Genomic DNA, 18,385 nt, shown 5'->3' on the forward strand with positions numbered 1-18,385 from the left:
GTGCTCGAGTCAGCATCTCATCCCAACTACTTCTTGCGATGTGTTGGGGCTTCTGCTGCCCTGCTCAGTCTGGAGGACTGCGCGCTGAACGCGCGACCAGCACATTCTACGTAGGTGCGTCAGTGCCGTTTCTTCCCTCCTGGATTTAGGGAGCGGAGGACGACCGCAGTGACAACGCACCTTCCCAACCAATACACAATGCTAGCTACGCTTACGGCCACTCATTGCCAGCAGACGCTGAAATCCACCAAGCAGTCACGTGGATTAAAATGGATGGTTCCTTGGATGAAAGCTTGCAGCACACTGGCAACATTATTGAGCGTATTTCCAGGGTTTATGTTTCTTGATAACGGAGATGGCTTTGTGAAAGTGAGGTTCACCGAAGCAACACCAAATACATTCCGCTTGGCATATATTCCGATACAAAACATAACAGGCAGAACACGAAGCACGCCTTCCCGCACAAAAGTGAAACAGAACACCAAGCACTGCACACAGTTATATCAATGCTTTGGACGATGACAGCCCACCGCAGCCTTCTTCTTAAGTGGAGTAGTTATTTTCGTGCGACCACGCCAATGACCGAATCGATTGATGCCATCATTCTCGACATGAAAACGCCACTCAGTGTCGCCGAAATGAGACCAATATTATATCGGCAGGCAACGTTTTACGACACAGAACATTGAATCGGTGCACCGCGGTAGAATTCATCACAAGGTGCCCGCAGCGAGGCAATCTGACCGTATAATACGGTATTGCCCGTTTCGAAAGTTATGTTCACACCGCAGCACAAACAAGAATATGTGACGGGATACAAATCACACGCACTTCTTGAATTTGCTTAGTACACAACGCATAGCCGACGTAAAACACAAACGGGGCGCGCCAAGTGGCAGCCCTGAAATGGCCCAACGAGCAAAGCCTCCACCTGCTCAACTTGCTGTCTCTACCAGTCAGCAGAGCCCGCACCACTTCGAGACACCGTCGGCGCCGCTCCGACCCACCCCAACTCCGAGACGCCAGCCACACCTACTCCACGTACCCACATTCGGCCGCTGCTGCCCTCGCAGACGTCGGCCCCCTGGACCGCATCAGCAGCAGCCGCGGCCTGCCGCGGCGCCGCTCCCGCTCTGCTGCTGATCTAGCTGGCGTCCGGCAGCGAACACCAGCCGATGGCCGACAGCGGGCATCGAGACGGCGGGGATCGAGCCACTGGAGCCGGGCAGCCGGCCGTGTCCGTCCCCACCAAACGGCATCGAGACACCGGGGATCGAGACGGCGGGGATCGAGCCGCTGGAGCCGGGCAGCCGGCCGTGTCCGTCCCCACCAAACGGCATCGAGACGGCGGGGATCGAGACGGCGGGGATCGAGCCGCTGGAGCCGGGCAGCCGGCCGTGTCCGTCCCCACCAAACGGCATCGAGACGGCGGGGATCGAGCCGCTGGAGCCGGGCAGCCGGCCGTGTCCGTCCGCACCAAACGGCATCGAGACGGCGGGGATCGAGCCGCTGGAGCCGGGCAGCCGGCCGTGTCCGTCCCCACCAAAAGGCATCGAGACGGCGGGGATCGAGACGGCGGGGATCGAGCCGCTGGAGCCGGACAGCCGGCCGTGTCCGTCCCCACCAAACGACATCGAGACGGCGGGGATCGAGCCGCTGGAGCCGGACAGCCGGCCGTGTCCGTCCCCACCAAACGACATCGAGACGGCGGGGATCGAGCCGCTGGAGCCGGGCAGCCGGCCGTGTCCGTCCCCACCAAACGACATCGAGACGGCGGGGATCGAGCCGCTGGAGCCGGGCAGCCGGCCGTGTCCGTCCCCACCAAACGACATCGAGACGGCGGGGATCGAGACGGCGGGGATCGAGCCGCTGGAGCCGGGCAGCCGGCCGTGTCCGTCCCCACCAAACGACATCGAGACGGCGGGGATCGAGCCGCTGGAACCGGGCAGCCGGCCGTGTCCGTCCCCACCAAACACGAGCTCCGGCCCCCGCTCCGAGCACGGCCCGCCGCCTCCGACTCCGCCCGACGGTCCCGGGCTCGTCGGCGGCCCAGCAGCGACCGCACCTCCCACGGTCGGTCTCCGCGGCAGCCGACCAGGCGCTGCTCGCGGCCGGCTCACTGCCGTCCCAGGCGATGGCCGGCTCCCCAGTTCCGGAAGGCGGCTCCGGCACCAGCGCCGGCACCGGCGGCGGCCGCGGGCCGCTGCGGCGGCGCGCCGAAGCCGCCCATGCCGCCAGACGTGTTGGGTAGGTAGTTGTACAGGAACTGCGGTGTGCGCAGCAGCGCCGGGCCGCCGAAGTCCTGCCGGGCGGACGGCGACGGCGTGAGGCACGGTCACGCGGCGTAACTGAGGCACTGGCGTGCCTCAGTATACCGCACACGTATATGATAAACCCCACACGACATGACAGAGATCACGACACGAGGCCCATGGCGTGACGGAGGGGGGCAGAGCACGACACACCACGTGACAGAGACAGCAAGAGATCACCGCAGGAGCGCTCCATGCCAAACTGAGTGAGCATCGAGTCTATTTGGACAGGCGGTGCATCAGGAGCGGTGGTGCCGCCGTCCACTACAGCGACGATATAGTCAGGAGCAACGCTGCACACGTTCATTGGGAACGATACGATGTCCAAAAACACCATTGTTTATTTTATGTATGATCATCATGTTGCCAGGGATGCATATCTAGGGGGAGGAGGGCGAAACCGACACTAGCAATTACGCTGGGAGAGACAGCTTAGATTTGAAGCTCTAAAAATCATTGATTTGCCAGGATATTTCGAAATGCGTGGAACAACAGCCCTTTGATACTTCAAAGTAATGCAATTTGCTTGACAAGAAATATATTGGCCTACCTGAGGGTATTTAAACACCAAGAAGAAGTAGAGATGTCCGATGAGAATGCCAGCCAACTCCATGGCACCTGTAACATACATTCCGTGTGTGTGTGATTGGGGCTTTACGACGCACTCAGCTGCTGAGGCTATATGGCGTCGCCTGCCTCTCACCCTGGCAGGAATGGCGGGCACCGCGGGGAATCGAACCCCGTACCTCTGGTTTCCCAGACGCGCAGTGGTTAACGCAGACGTGTTAACCACTACACTACCGGCACCCCCAACATACATTCCGTGTAACAACTCAGCTTCTGAAGACTGATATTATAACAGCTCATAACGGTCTGACAGAGACATCCTGATAGCAACTGAAACATCAAGAATGTCGCATCATGCGAGTCCCAAGAGCCGAAACCGGGCAATTCCCTGAATCTAGCGCAAATACCAATATCGCTCCAATTAATATGTCGCGAACACATTGCCACACACAATAGAAGGCGATTTCCGTGCTTGCCCAACACGTCTTGCGAAGTGATATCGAGTCGCCGGGCAAGTATACGCTTAAGGTCACGGATATCTAATAGTTGCACATGTTTATAGCCAGATGATGCGGATGATTTAGACTTAAGGGCACACTGACCGTCCTGACCCTACGACGCCTATGTTTCTAACCAGGACTGACGATCCCGCTCGTGGAATTCTTTACTTACGAGCTGGAAGAGAGAGGAAGGGGCTGGAAAGACTGGACACAGCGTTCCCTTACCGCCGCCCGCTATGATGAGGTTGAAGAGCATCAGCACCCAAGGCAGATACATGGCCTTGAACTGTGTGCCGAACCAGAAGCTGACGATGGTGTCGCGGTTGTGCTGGCACCAGACGTACAGCACCGATATCACCATCGGGTCCATCAACATCTGGCGGGCGCAAGAGAAGTCACACGATGGTACGGTGCCGGAGAGGAAAGGGGGGGGGGGGGGGAGGGGCAACTGATGACGAAACACGGCCATCAAATCCCAGGCAAGAACGCCAGCCAGGCTACCCGGGGCTCGGGGCTGATCCAAAATATTCGCTTCTCGTTTGTGGGATAGCCATGCCGATAGCTGCTAGTACGGCATTAAAGGAGGCACCCGTCCGATTGAGTCCTTCCCCGTAGCTCGGTTGGTTACGGCGCCTGTCTTCAGGTTCACCTATCCGTGGTGGGCACGGTCCAGGACGCTTTAAGCGCTCGCTATCTGTCGCTGACTGGGATGGCCTGCGGTCGGTCACAACGGCCGCGCTAGCAGACGGGTGACGCCAGAGGACCAAACGGACCACGTTGAGCATTTGCAGTGCATCAGGAACTGCTTAGATCGGGTTCTCACCCCAGAATCGTACCCATGGGATAGGGACAGACTAAATGTAAAAATGGATATCTAGATAACTGATGGATGATGATCACACCTCATTCCAGGAGTAGTAGAGAAGCCAGAGTGGGCCTGCATGACACCAGCTAAATCCAAACCTAAGCTCACTAGCGTCAACCATGCGCCTGGTGTGCCCAGGTCATGGCGCACGGCAACGCGACACGCTGCCATCCAGCAGCCGCCAGCGCCTGCCACTCGGTCAGACCGTCGGGTGCGCACGGACTCGGCTGAGGCGACACAGCGCGCCGGCTCGCTCACCGGATAATTCATGAAGAGGCCGACCACTACCGAGCAGAACCAGTTGAACAGCAGCATGAACAGGTAATCAGCCGGGCTGCGGGCGAATATGCCTGAAAATCCGGAGAATGTCACTCTCAGCACCCAGACCAGTACGCACGGGCGTCGCTGACGTAGTCTATGCTTGCAGTTTGGCACACAACGCTCACGGCGCCGACGCGTAAACGACCACGAAAGGTCAGTTTCAGGCCCACAGGTGAAGCAACCATCAGCAGCACGAGAAATAACACAACATCCGTGATGTGTGTAGTAAATCCAACTGAGGGGAGAGAAGTCTGAACATATGCACCCAGGTTATGAAGAGCTGATACCTGTTACTTTTTAACATTTATCGATGCATGCAATAGGGTGAGAGTTAATCATAGTCATCGTAGTATCGTCCCTAGGGTTTATGATGCACTCAGCTGCTGATGCTACATTGCGTTATCAGCCTCTCAACCTGGCAGGAATAATGGGCACAACATCATAATTTATTACGTTCACTGTATGATTAGGGGAAAAACATACATATGCATGGCAGTAAATCTCCAACACATAATCTTTTACCTGGCATGTAAACTGTTTGCTCCCACAAAGCCTCACCTGTTTCCAAACGAAGTGAGTAATTGTACAGGAAGTACAGGTTGATGAGGAAGTGGAACCCAGTCTGCGGACTCAATGGGTACCAGAACAGCGCTGTCACCGGACGCCATATCTGAAAGATGGGAAGATCGTGCACACCAAACAGCCTCTTTCTCAGTAGGACCGCATTACCAAGGAGCACAATACATACATAGCCCAATGTTACAGTATCACTCACAAATCCCCGAGGCACCTTACAAAAACAAAACACCTGGCCAAGCCCTCCATCAAAAAACTTACACATTTCCACGCATGCATGCATTCCACAGTACGAAAAGATCTGCAATGGATGTGAGGTATTTGTGGTAAAACATTTCTAATGTGAGGGCCCATAACAGATCTACAGCCTGCTTTCGCACAAGTCCACACTCCTCGCACCCACGTCGCAGGAACGCTCAAGCTGACAATTCTCTCCGCATGCGGCGGTGCTCCGCGCTCGTCCGCACCTGCAACTGCTTGAAGAGAGGTTCATACAGCAGTGCCAGGTAGTAGGCCGAGACCAGCCCGAAGCGTCCCACGAGCGTGAAGACCACCGTCAGGCCGAACCACAGCCGCGTGAACTGCGGCAGGCTGTTGAACCAGCTCTGGATGTCGCTCATTGTCGGTCACTCTGTGCAGCTGCCTGTGACAAGGGCAGGGCCACTGGTCACACTGGGCAATTGTCTGCACAAGCATCACCTCTTAATACAGCCGTGATTGGAAAGATGAAAAGTGTGGTAGCATCACACAATTATGAGCAATGGAATAGGCTTATTTGCAGATATGTAGTCATTTTCTTGTTTAGCCATTTGGAGAAGAACAAGATATTTTTCATAAACAAAGCAAGTTGATATACTAAGAACAGCCATCCATTTCCCAAACATGTCAACAATGAACATTCCTGGTATCTTGGTACATAGGAACACAATGTTGAAGTCCATGTCAATGCCAGATGCCAGCCTGGAATCCAGAATCTGAGTCTAAGTCATGTCCTCAAACCCAGATCCTGATACTTTTCAATAAAATTGAGTCTAACATCCATTTTCATGGCATTAGATACAATATTTTTCAAATACATTCAACATTTTGTTCTAGATATTCAGCTAACAATTGGAATGCTGCTTGGATACTCTTCTCTCAGGTGGGGGGTGGGGGCAATTTGATCCCCCTGAGATCTCAGAAACTAAGAGAGCTATAGACACCAATTTTGAAGGATGTTTTGGCCTGTATGTGACCTCACTAAGGTCAAATTTTGATGTTCCTAGGCAGTGTTGGAAAACTTGACATTTTCTGGTATAATGCATACCAGAAGATTTTGTACTCCAGGGTTGTGACTAAGCAAAATGAAATATTTTGGACTCCATCATGATGCAACAAGAACAGCTTTTGGAAAAACTCATTTTACCTCTTTGAGCCAGGACGAAATAAAACCATGAGGTGCAACAGCTTGAGACTTGCTGCTTCCATCAGGAGCCATGTATTGATATCTGCGAGGGCACAAATCTTGCACCCACCAGACTAAGATGCCCAATAGCAAGCAGCCTGTGTTGCCACCTAGGTATATGATAAACCATGGATGGAAATGTGAAAAATAAAGTGAGTGAATGTTGAATGGAATCACCTTTGAACAATAATGGGAAATGAGAAAGGACTACCAAAATTGCAATGGTCTGTAGATTAGCAAAGCTCTCACTTCCTATGCCCTATGCAGCCCAACTCAAACTTGAACATGACTTAACCTACCATTGACGACGAACCGCATTAACTGCCAAGGATGCAACAAAGAGTCATAGAAAACCGCATGTCCAATCACCTATCACAAACGGCCGCCTACCCACCGCCACCACTGTGTCATGGCAATGCAAGTAAGACAATCACTCGCTATTCAGCGTCAGAAAAGTCTCAACTATACAGCGGCTTGCGCCCACCTCCCAGCTCAGGTTGGAGGTTGAACATAGCAAAACTCTCCATGTGGTTTTAATGATTTGCCTCCTCGTGACTGATTTGTCAGGAGCATAAACATTCTGCTCGTGCTCATGCCTTGAACAGATTTGTAAACATTCGGAAGGAAGTATAGAGATGGGCATCATGATTATGAAGAAGGACTTATTTGTACTCATCCAGAACCAATATGTGGTTGGGTTTTTGGCCACTTCCTGGTATCCAGAGTACAAAAATATTATGGCAACTGTGGATTTAAACCAAGTTATATTTGTCACTTAGGGGTGTACAATTAAAGCTGGTAATTCAGGCTTTCCAAAAATATCCTTTATAGTCAAAAGATGTTGCCATCCATAGCCAAAAACAGTTCGGCGGCAGCCATCTCGCTGCGGTAAAAACACCAAGACACCAGAGCAACATGAACCCATAACTTTAGCCTGGCAAACTAAGAAGAGTTTAGAAGGATAAAAAATCTATAAATTGGAACATAAATTATCAGATTTCACAATTATAGCATGCGTCTGTCAGGCATTGTACTTGTGCTGGCCCGGTACATCAGTTAAGAGTGCTGCCTGTCTCTATTGTTCAGGTGGGATGTGCAGGGCCTCTTGTGTTGACTGGGAGTGGGAAGGTGGATGCATGAATGTTTAACTGTTTTTGAATCCAGATAGCTGGTGGAGCATGAGTAGCGTGACCGCGGTGGAGCGTGAGTAGCGTGATCATGGTGGAGTATGAGCAGGTGGCTGTCTGTGACATGTTCATCTGCATTTTTTGTGTACCATTTTTGTCTGGCTGTGCGTATCATACCCACCCTCCATTTTGGAGGGTGTAGAAGCCCAGTGTGTAGCCGCCCTCCATTTTGGAGAGTGTATAAGCCTGATGTGTAATTACTCTCCATTTTGGAGGGTGTATACACAGCCTTTCATAAACTGCAAACCAATGTATATGCACATGTGTTTCATAATAGAGGGTATGCAACTGTGTTGCTTTAGTGTGCCATAATTAATACTGATGTTTCCTTTCATTTTAAGTGATTTTGCATGAATTGCTGTACTTGAAAAGTGGTGCATTTATTGAGTACCACCTAGTGTGCTGTTACCTCTCAAAGATAACCTAAATAAAGCTGCAATGGCCCACAGCACTTGGACAATTTTGTACTCCACTACAGAAAATTTGCACTCTGCTACCAGGAATTTTTTGGGAATTTCCAACACTGTTCCTAAATCATAACCCTTTGGTCAAATAAGGTCAAACATGGTCAAACTCCACATGAGTGTCCCAAGTGGCCCCAGGACTTGACACCCATTCTAAGCAAAAGGTCACATGCTCAGTAAGGTCAGTGACGTTGTTTGACATTTCAATGCCATGCTAGTCAAAATCCTACAACACTGCTTAGAATTTTTCATTTGAATAAGCAAGAAAGATAATGCTACATAGTAAAGTCAAAAAACAAACTGCTGACATGGGTCATGTTAGGTCAGTGAGCTATTCTGACCTTGAAGCAGTCCATGGGAGATATGCAATGTGGTTCCTGTTATCAATTAACTCAAAATGAGTACCAAAAACTAACTCATACAGCAAGTGCTAGAGTAATAAAACAGGCTGGTTTTGACCCTGGTCTGACCTTCATACCTGACCCTAAGTCAATGGAATTTACTCATTCAACCGTAAGGTTGCCTAAGAAAGTGTTACAAAGATGCCTGGCTTTGTCTAACACCCTGGAACTGCATCAAATGAATTGTTCTCAAGAAACTGACTTTGTTGAATCCATGGCCTGAATTTGAGCAGCCAAAGCTCAGCAACCTTACAAGGTACATCCCAATTTTTGTGATAAATGATCCACTACTCAATCATCTATAACTGCAACAATTAAAGTGCCTACCCTGCACTGTTCAGAAAATACTCCCCCTAAAAAATTTGAGGATCAAATTAAGCCCAAACCTGAGGACATGTTGACAGGGGTGGGGTCACACCAACCCTACATTAGGGCAGAGGTTAAGACCTTAGGAATAACAGCAGCAACAATTTCAAAGCACGGGGTAAATCTACAAACCATAAATTTGGTACGGTCACCATCAATCCCAGCAGCGCAGTTACAGGCAGTGTTTTAAGGAAGTGTGAGTTCCTAAGGAAATTTCATATATGAGCATCAACCATCCAATTTTGTGCCACAAGTTACTTCAAAATTCAGCACAGTTTAGTAGAAATGGATGAGCTATTAACAGACCGGTCAAAGTTATGCCAGAGATGTTGCGCATGATGTACATTTTTGGCATTCCAGACACCCTTTCTGGCATGCTTGCACAGCACATGGTCATGCTTGCGCACCACGACGGAGGCCTGTCGTGGAAAACTTAAATAAAAAAGAAGTTCACCGAGATCATACAAACTTATTTCAACAATGAATATTATTTGGCCGTCGATTACCGGCCAAAGTGCAGCGGTCCACCGCCCGAGCTGCATACAAGATCAGTCGCTGACCACATGTACAAACCTTTCACCCCAAGAAATGCTAGCAGAAGAACTGCCACACAAATAAGTACGCCACAATGTTTGGGGCCAACAGTACAGCAAAACTGATTATGCGCACGTAGTCGCCACCAACCCACAACCTCCCGAAAACTCAGAGCGGAGAATGAATGCGGCGCATACGTGTGTTTTCGTGTGTTGATATCTGGCCCAAACGTGATGATGTTCTGGGAGCGCTTCCAGATCCTTCCTTGCATGCATAAAACGGCACCGTTTAGAGAGCTAGCACCGCCTAGCACCGCCCGAGAGAGAACGAGTGCTTTCTCCGCTGAGCAACATGATTGCGCGCTGAGAAACGAACGAAGCACACGTGTAGGTTTACAAAATAAGTACGGCCGTGAAGTTGGAGATTAGTTTAGCAGTGTCTTTATCGACGAGCTTCAATTTCAACAAAAACGCCAAAGAGAGAACAGCACAGCACAGAAACAACAGGAATACATACGTATGTCTGTTTTCCAATAACGGTTTAATGGCGAGTCAAATTCGCTGCTGAATAACGAGAATTCCAAATTCCATCTTTTACTTGATCTGCAAGTCACGTTATTGAACACAATCAGTCATTATCGCGCCAATCAGATTCGGCGCTATCGCGCCAAAATGTAAATATGGGTTGTCAATAAAATTTGAGGTCATCGCAGAACAAAGAAATCCCTATATAAGTCGATGGATGGCATGACAGCATCAGAAAACCAGAAAGCGCTGCCAAACTGGTCAGTAGTAATACCGGGAACGGGGCCGCATGGGACCGGATGGCACGGGACGGAACCAGACGAAATTAGACGGAACTTACAGAGTCAAACGGGACCGAGCGCGATCGGACGAGACCAAAGGGCCCGCAAGTGACTGAGCCAAACCGAACGGGTTCAGGCGATATCGAATGCCACTGGGCGTGTTCGACAGAAGCTAGACATGACGGAAGGGGAACAAACGGAGCCGGACGGCACCGAATGGAGCGTGATGAACCAGACGGGACCGTGCAAGGTCAGACGGCACCGCACGGGGCCGGAAGGAACCGAGTGGGAATGGACGAGACTAAACAAGACCCTAGAAAAGACTGTACAGCACAGGAAGGGACCGAGTGAGACTAAATCAGCCCAGACGGGCCCGTCTGTCCCGCCCGTCCAGCGCGGGCGGGACTGGACGATGCTGGACGGGACCACGAATGGAACCAGACGAAGCCAGGTGAGCCTTAAAGAGACCATACAGGACCAGATGGTCCAAACTAGTTCAGCTTTGTTCCATCCACTGTCGTCCGGCCATGTCCGGTGCCATCCAATCCCGTCTGGTCCCGTCTGGTCGTGTTCAGTTCCGTCCGGTCCCGTTCGGTCCCATCTGGGCCCATGAGATCTTACCCCCTTTCATCCAGCATCGTCTGGTCTGGTCCCACCCGGTTTCGTCTGGTGTGGTCTCATCTCATCCAGTTCTGTCTTGCCTCATGAAGTTCGGTCCAGTTCTGTTCGATTCCGTCAGGTCCCTTTCTGTTCCACCCTGTTCCTGTCATTCATTTAGTGCCGACCGATCCTATCCTGTGCGGTTAGGTCCCTTTTGGTTCCGTCCAGTCTCGCTGGTTCCGCTTTGTTCCGTTTCAATTTGGTCCTGTGTGGTTGAGCTCTGTTCCGTCCACCGTCGTCCGGCCATATCTGGTGCCGTCCAATCCTGCCTGGTCCGGTCGGATCCAGTCCTGTTCCGTCCCGTCCGTCCAGTCACGTCCGGTGCCATTTGATCCCATCAGATTTCGTCTGGTTCCACGCGGCCCTGTATGATGTGCTCTGCTCGGTCTGGTCTGGAGTGATTCCGTCCGGTCACCGTTCGCTTCATGACATTCTGTTTGATTCCGTCCAGACCGGTCGAGTTCCGCCCGGCTCCGTTTGTTCCTGTTCAGTTCGGCCCATTTCTTTTTGACCCTGTCCGTCTGCTATGGACCGCACGTGTGACGAGAAGCGTCCATCTGCCATCATGGGCTTAGTGGTCTTAAGCACGCATGTTACTATCGCCGGGTAGGAATGAATTTTGTGGTTTTGTGACGTCATCATACAATACGGTGGAAGTATAAGCGACCTTCACTTTCTTCTCATAATCAGCTGATACCCGCACAGCGCGCACGGCTGTATGCGTCGGGCCCTCGTGGGGGGCGCATGAGGCAGAGCGTTGGTTACTATCATTACATGACCCTTGGAGCCAAACAAAACTGCCAGGGTCGCCATAAATCTCTGGTGCATCTCCCTCTATTTGTCTAGGCAGTCTTAGGGAGTACCACGCATACGCCGGTGCCACCCAAAAGGTACATTAGGTTCTCCCCATGTTTTCGGCTCTATATTTAGAAGTGCAAGGCAGTCATGTCCATCGCCCTCCCTCCCCCCACGCTGGAAATAACATGTTGCTTTTTCATTTTGCCAAGAGCTGAATGAGGTATGTGGGCTCCCTCCCAAAGTTGGTTGCGCAACCATCCATGACTGAGTTTTTCATGTGATTGATAATTTTTGTAGGATGTATTTTTCTGCTTGTCAATAATCTCAGGCTTGTCAGCCATGCAATTTATCATACTTATACCACTTGGAAACATTGTAAAAGCTTCATTGTTTGTGTAATGGAAGGATACTATTTTATTAGTGTGAATGCCAACATTGTGGCAGTGGCACTTGTCAGCTCATATTTATTGGTTTTGGTCAGAGCTGGCTGAAGGATACCATTTAACCTGGTTGCTGCTAAGTACCCAGGATGGGTATTGCTTGCAAGTTGAGTTGCACCAAAGGGGTGGATAAGAAAGGTTTCATTGCTTAGGTGATGCAAATGTCAGTCTATTGTAAACATCTTCTGACTGATTTATGACTTCTTGCATTATTATATTGCCAGCCAGTTCTTGGTTTTAACTTGTTTTGTTTTATTTAACTGCTCCACTAAATGTTTGTCCTCTTTCAATGCAAATGATGAACAGAAACACCAAACCATTAGAAACTGAATATATATCTAACAGGAATCAAGTGTATATGGCATGCATCAAAATCAATTCCAAATCATATTAATGTGAGCATTTCAAGCTAAATAGTAGGCCTCATCCATCAGATAGATAGCATCTTTTATCCAATACAGTTCTTATTCACACAATAAATTGTATTGGATGTGCTTGTAATGGTAGGAATTGTGTATGGGGATGTTGTACTATTTGCATTGGACAAGAATTGTTGCATTGAACCTATCCTGTGCTAACAATACAGCTGCATTGTAAAGCCTGTTTTGTTTGAATACTAGCTGTTCATGAATTGTATAGGCATTTGCTTTGTTTTCAGGAAAATACAGCACCATGGATGATGACTGGGATCAGGAGGTGGCATCACTTCAGGTTCAGTCAAGCCAGCAACACCCACCACTCCAGGAAAACAGACAAGGGCAGAATGAAGGCCAGGGCTTGGTAGGAAGAGGCAGAGGCCAGGTCTGGCATGCTCAGAATGTTGGCCAGACCTGGGGTGCTCAGAATGGTGGCCAAGCCTGGGGTGGCCAGAATGTTGGCCAAGCCTGGGGTGGCCAGAATGGTGGCCAAACCTGGGGTGGCCAGAATGGTGGCCAAACCTGGGGTGGCCAGAATGGTGGCCAAATCTGGGGTGGCCAGAATGGTGGCCAAGCCTGGGGTGGCCAGAGTGGTGGCCAAACCTGGGGTGGCCAGAATGGTGGCCAAACCTGGAGTGGCCAGAATGGTGGCCAAGACTGGGGTGGCCAGAGTGGTGGCCAAACCTGGGGTGGCCAGAATGGTGGCCAGGCCTGGGGTGACCAGAGCAATAACCAGGCCTGGGGTGCCCCGGCCAGTGGCCAGCCCCGGGGCAGCTGGAGCAGTGGCAAGCCAGATGGTCGGGGCTGGAGGGGGCGGGGCGTCGGCCGGAGTGGGGCGCCGAACTGGCGTGGTGCAGCTGGAGATCCGGGCGGGGAGGCGGGCCGGCCGCCGGCCCCGGACGGCCTCTCCATGGTGATCGCCGCGGCGGACGTGAGCCGGGTGATCGGCCGAGCCGGCGCCAACATACGCGAGCTCGAGGCCAACTCCGGCGCCAGGATACGTGTGAGTGCCCTCCAGAGAACTGTGCCAAAGGCCCTGCCAAAACTGCCTTGCAGGGAGTGGGCCGTCCATCTTCAGGGAATGACCAGGATGAATGAACTTAAAATTCATCAGGTTCAAATGGCGAATGAATATCGGAATGTGTGTAGCTATTCGAGGACTATGGGTGGCTGTTCAAGATGACAAAGTTGTTTTGAAAGGAAGTGGCAATGTACACCGAGGTCCGAGCTGGCTCTGCCTATCACTGCGTGTTAATTTTAAGTGTGTCCATTTAACTTGAGACATAACAAGAAGGTTTTGCCCCACCAAAGTAAAGCAGTGAATGTAATTGCCCGCCGGCGATCCGGTGGCCCGCCGCCCAGCCGTGTCCGCCGTTGACCGACGCCGTCCGCCGTCCTCAGATCGACCGGTGCGGCGGCGGGCCCGAGGCGCGCGTCGACTTCGTCGGCGACGCCAGCAGCCAGGAGCGCGCCAAGCTGCTGGTGGAGCAGTTCCTGCTGGACTGCACGGAGGAGCGGCCAGCGCGGGGCCGCCGCGACCGCAGTGCGTCACCGGTGCCGCGCCGGCCGGCGGCCGTGGGTCCCGAGCCGCGCTCCGACCGGCCCGCCTTCAGCCTGTCCATGGCGCTGCAGATGCAGGTGCGTCGTCGCCAGGGGCTGTCCTGTTCCCTCCTTCCTGGCGCCGCTCTCCTTGTAGACTGCCGGCCCGTGTCACGACGGTGCTGTGCGGTCATTGGTGGCAGGAATGAGCCTGTGTGGAGTCTCGGACTGTGCAGCGTTAGCCATCCTCTAGGTCCGTAAGCTCTATAGTGTATCCTACTGGCACACTAGTGGAACTTGTGGAAGATCCTGACGCCCCAATACAACAAAATGTGCTCCTGATGACGAGCTCAAACCAAACCGGTTGTCATCACTGCGATTTATGCCGTACCTGAGGGCCTCGGGCTCGTCATGTCTTCGGCACGTTCCGTCACATCACACCTGTAGCTTTTCCCTGCGCCTCCGGCGGCTGCTCGTGTATCCGTGATCCAGCGTCTCTGACCGGACGCCAACCACTCCATGCCAGGCGGATGGCGACAAGGAGCGCTGGAGCAAGGTGCCGCCTCTGCAGAAGAACTTCTACAAGGAGGACCCGGCCGTGGCCGCTATGCCGGACGACGAGGTGGCGCGGGTCCGGTACGGTATTCGGCCGCCTTGTGTGGCTCAGCGGCTAGATCACACCTTGTGTTGAATATGTAAATATGAGATACTGTTGTAGAAGTCGGAAACTATTTGAATGCAGTGAGTCGTGCACCAAGTGTGGCGATTTGCCCACAAAAAGCCTGAGATCTAAAAATGTGTCGGGTACTTCACTAAGATGATGCAGCTTGTCTCGTGACTTGATAAAGTGGCCTTGTTTTTAGTAAGCCAGGTTTGCCATTTTTTATCCGTTTTTAGTGTTGTGTCCGTTTCCGTTTTAGTGTTTTATCCGTTTTATCCGTTTGCCATTTTTTATCCGTTTATAGTGTTGTGGTTGAAATTGTACGACCTTCAACTCACTTCAGCTATTTCATGTCATTCATCAATTCACAGCCGGTATACTCTTTACATTCGAAATAAAGACGCAGACACCGCGCATCGCGCGACGCCTGTGCCGTGTCACCGTCGCCGCTCTCGCCGCGCAGCGCCGAGATGAACGACGTGCACGTGAGCTGCGACGAGAAGGACGCGCCGCTGCCGAACCCGGTGACGACGTTCGAGCAGGCGTTCGCCGCCTACCCGGAGATCCTGGACGAGCTGGTCAAGGTGGGCTTCGAGAAGCCGACACCGATCCAGGCCCAGGGCTGGCCCGTGCTGCTCTCCGGTCAGGACATGATCGGCATCGCGCAGACCGGCTCAGGTCAGTGGCAGAGCGGCGGGCCTCGCGCCGCTGCTGCCGTCTGGGAGCGGCGGGTGTTAGAGGCCGTACCGCGACCGCGTGCTTTTGTCGGTACCGTGACCGTGGCGTGACGGAATGCTCCGCTGTTTTCGGCTCCGGCAACCGCACGCCGGGGTGGTGCCAACTGACGTTCGTCGGTTAGTTGTCAGTCTGCGTTTGCATGCGTGCTGCCCGCCTCCGACGCTGGCACTCACCAGCTGACGCTGTCTGCCCGTTCAGTGCTGTTCGTATGCTGCGGCCAGGAGCGGCACCAGTCAGCTGAGGTCTGTCCACGTCTCGGCCGGGGGAGAGGGGTGGAGTCCGTCAGTCAGCTGACGGTGTGTCCCGTCTCCGTCGGGAAGAGGGGTGGAGTCCGTCAATCAGCTGACGATCTGTTAACGTCTCGGCCGGGGGAGAGGGGTGGAGTCCGTCAATCAGCTGAGGGTCTGTCCATGTCTCGGCCGGGGGAGAGGGGTGGAGTCCGTCAGTCAGCTGACGGTGTGTCCCGTCTCCGTCGGGAAGAGGGGTGGAGTCCGTCAATCAGCTGACGATCTGTCCACGTCTCGGCCGGGGGAGAGTGGTGGAGTCCGTCAGTCAGCTGACGGTCTGTCCACGTCTCAGCCGGGAGAGGGGTGGAGTCCGTCAATCAGCTGACGATCTGTTAACGTCTCGGCCGGGGAGAGGGGTGGTGCCCGTCAGTCAGCTGAGGTCTGTCCACGTCTCGGCCGGGGAGAGCGGTGAAGTCCGTCAGTCAGCTGACGGTCTTTCCACGTCTTGGCCGGGGAGAGGGGTGGAGTCCGTCAGTCAGTTGACGGTGTGTCCATGTCTCGGCCGGGGAGAGGGGTGGAGTCCGTCAGTCAGCTGACGGTGTGTCCATGTCTCGGCCGGGGAGAGCGGTGGAGTCCGTCAGTCAGCTGACGACCTGCCCCCGTCTCGGCCGGGGAGAGGGGTGGAGTCCGTCAGTCAGCTGACGACCTGCCCCCGTCTCGGCCGGGGAGAGCGGTGGAGTCCGTCAGTCAGCTGACGGTGTGTCCATGTCTCGGCCGGGGAGAGCGGTGGAGTCCGTCAGTCAGCTGACGACCTGCCCCCGTCTCGGCCGGGGAGAGCGGTGGAGTCCGTCAGTCAGCTGACGGTGTGTCCATGTCTCGGCCGGGGAGAGGGGTGGAGTCCGTCAGTCAGCTGACGGTGTGTCCATGTCTCGGCCGGGGAGAGGGGTGGAGTCCGTCAGTCAGCTGACGACCTGCCCCCGTCTCGGCCGGGGAGAGGGGTGGAGTCCGTCAGTCAGCTGACGACCTGCCCCCGTCTCGGCCGGGGAGAGGGGTGGAGTCCGTCAGTCAGCTGACGGTGTGTCCATGTCTCGGCCGGGGAGAGCGGTGGAGTCCGTCAGTCAGCTGACGGTGTGTCCATGTCTCGGCCGGGGAGAGGGGTGGAGTCCGTCAGTCAGCTGACGACCTGCCCCCGTCTCGGCCGGGGAGAGCGGTGGAGTCCGTCAGTCAGCTGACGACCTGCCCCCGTCTCGGCCGGGGAGAGGGGTGGAGTCCGTCAGTCAGCTGACGACCTGCCCCCGTCTCGGCCGGGGAGAGCGGTGGAGTCCGTCAGTCAGCTGACGACCTGCCCCCGTCTCGGCCGGGGAGAGGGGTGGAGTCCGTCAGTCAGCTGACGACCTGCCCCCGTCTCGGCCGGGGAGAGGGGTGGAGTCCGTCAGTCAGCTGACGACCTGCCCCCGTCTCGGCCGGGGAGAGGGGTGGAGTCCGTCAGTCAGCTGACGACCTGCCCCCGTCTCGGCCGGGGAGAGGGGTGGAGTCCGTCAGTCAGCTGACGACCTGCCCCCGTCTCGGCCGGGGAGAGCGGTGGAGTCCGTCAGTCAGCTGACGGTCTGTCCCGCTCGTGGCCAGGGAAGACGCTGGCGTTCCTGCTGCCGGCGCTGATCCACACAGATCTGCAGCCGATCCCGCGCGAGGAGCGCGGCGGCCCCAACGTGCTGGTGCTGGCGCCCACCCGCGAGCTGGCCCTTCAGACCGAGAAGGAGGTCAAACGGTGAGAACCGAACCACAAGCGTAGCGCGTGACATGTGTGTTCGTGCCCAAGCTGTAGGCACAGCCTGGGCTCTTTAGTAACCGGGTGAAAGCTAATGTGATGAAATGCTGTAAGGAATGGGGCGTGTGTAGGAAGATCGTAGCGATACGGTATGGGTGTGGTGGCAAAATGTTGCTAATGACAAAACTTCAGATGGGATAAATATCGATTGGGTATAGGTTGGACGCCATCGTATCATACATGATAACAATCATACGCGAATAAGATCGTCGTGTAAAAGGACGATGTGGTATTGGATGCACTTGCATGTCGTACGAATTGATGAGCTTCGCGTATTGTTTTGCTCCCTGGTAAGTATATTCGTAGCTGTTTTCCTAAGCTCTGATGAGGTCGGCCGACATGTCGCCACTATGGCCTCGCTCTCAACTGCCGTACGTGAGGGGGCCCCCGCCCAGCTGATCAGCTGACCGCTGCGGCTTCAGTCTCGCCTCGCCACTCTGCCTGCGCGTCGTGTTAATGTTGCACAGTCCTCGCTACTCATCCTGTGGCCGTGACGCGGGTGCCGGTTGTCGCCAGGTACAACTACAGGGGGATCCGGAGTGTTTGTGTGTACGGCGGCGGCGACCGACGCACGCAGGTCAAGGCCGTCTGCTCCGGGGTCGAGATCATCATCGCCACGCCGGGCCGACTCAACGACCTGGTTCAGGCTGGTATGGACTGGTCGGGAGTGAGGGGGGGGGGGGGAGGCGCTCCGGCTGGACCAACAGAGCCGGCGGTGGCGCGGGCTGACTGGATG

At 53.9% G+C, this 18,385-nt stretch overlaps 3 protein-coding genes across 3 annotated transcripts in view; 1 reads left to right on the forward strand and 2 right to left on the reverse strand.

The window, feature by feature from the left end:
* Positions 1 to 402: 402 nt before the first annotated feature.
* LOC119098532 (derlin-1) lies at positions 403 to 9,731 on the reverse strand. Its single transcript, XM_037221489.1, has 7 exons — positions 9,577 to 9,731; positions 5,609 to 5,784; positions 5,124 to 5,235; positions 4,503 to 4,594; positions 3,605 to 3,755; positions 2,863 to 2,930; positions 403 to 2,302 (listed from the first exon to the last, which is right to left on the reverse strand). The coding sequence occupies exons 2-7, from the start codon at positions 5,759 to 5,761 to the stop codon at positions 2,117 to 2,119; spliced, it is 762 nt and encodes a 253-aa protein (XP_037077384.1). The 5' UTR covers positions 5,762 to 5,784; positions 9,577 to 9,731; the 3' UTR covers positions 403 to 2,116.
* Positions 1,095 to 1,913, reverse strand: LOC119098126 (protein SPT2 homolog). The gene has a single exon (XM_037221055.1). It carries the CDS (start codon positions 1,911 to 1,913, stop codon positions 1,095 to 1,097), a length of 819 nt encoding a protein of 272 aa, XP_037076950.1.
* Positions 9,732 to 11,719: 1,988 nt separating the features above from the next.
* LOC119098531 (putative ATP-dependent RNA helicase DDX43) overlaps positions 11,720 to 18,385 on the forward strand; it is a gene marked incomplete at its 3' end in the record, with an annotated part of 34,620 nt that continues 27,954 nt past the window's right edge. The window contains 7 exon segments of the mRNA XM_037221488.1: positions 11,720 to 11,892; positions 12,899 to 13,659; positions 14,058 to 14,294; positions 14,722 to 14,831; positions 15,320 to 15,534; positions 17,448 to 17,589; positions 18,166 to 18,299. Coding sequence (XP_037077383.1) covers positions 12,913 to 13,659; positions 14,058 to 14,294; positions 14,722 to 14,831; positions 15,320 to 15,534; positions 17,448 to 17,589; positions 18,166 to 18,299 — 1,585 coding nt within the window.

The sequence above is a fragment of the Pollicipes pollicipes genome, unplaced genomic scaffold (genome assembly GCF_011947565.3).
Source record: "Pollicipes pollicipes isolate AB1234 unplaced genomic scaffold, Ppol_2.1 Scaffold_4740;HRSCAF=5597_pilon_pilon_pilon, whole genome shotgun sequence".
NCBI lineage: Eukaryota > Metazoa > Arthropoda > Thecostraca > Pollicipedomorpha > Pollicipedidae > Pollicipes > Pollicipes pollicipes.

Bases quoted from the DNA above. Each gene is read 5' to 3' on its own strand.
- LOC119098126 (XM_037221055.1), bottom strand. From the start codon at position 1,913: ATGTCGTTTGGTGGGGACGGACACGGCCGGCTGCCCGGCTCCAGCGGC.
- LOC119098532 (XM_037221489.1), bottom strand. From the start codon at position 5,761: ATGAGCGACATCCAGAGCTGGTTCAACAGCCTGCCGCAGTTCACGCGG. The intron at 4,595-5,123 runs GTGAGGCTTTGT...CCGGATTTTCAG, and splicing joins CTCACTTCGTTTGGAAACAG to GCATATTCGCCCGCAGCCCG. The intron at 2,931-3,604 runs GTAAGGGAACGC...TGTATGTTACAG, and splicing joins CCTCATCATAGCGGGCGGCG to GTGCCATGGAGTTGGCTGGC.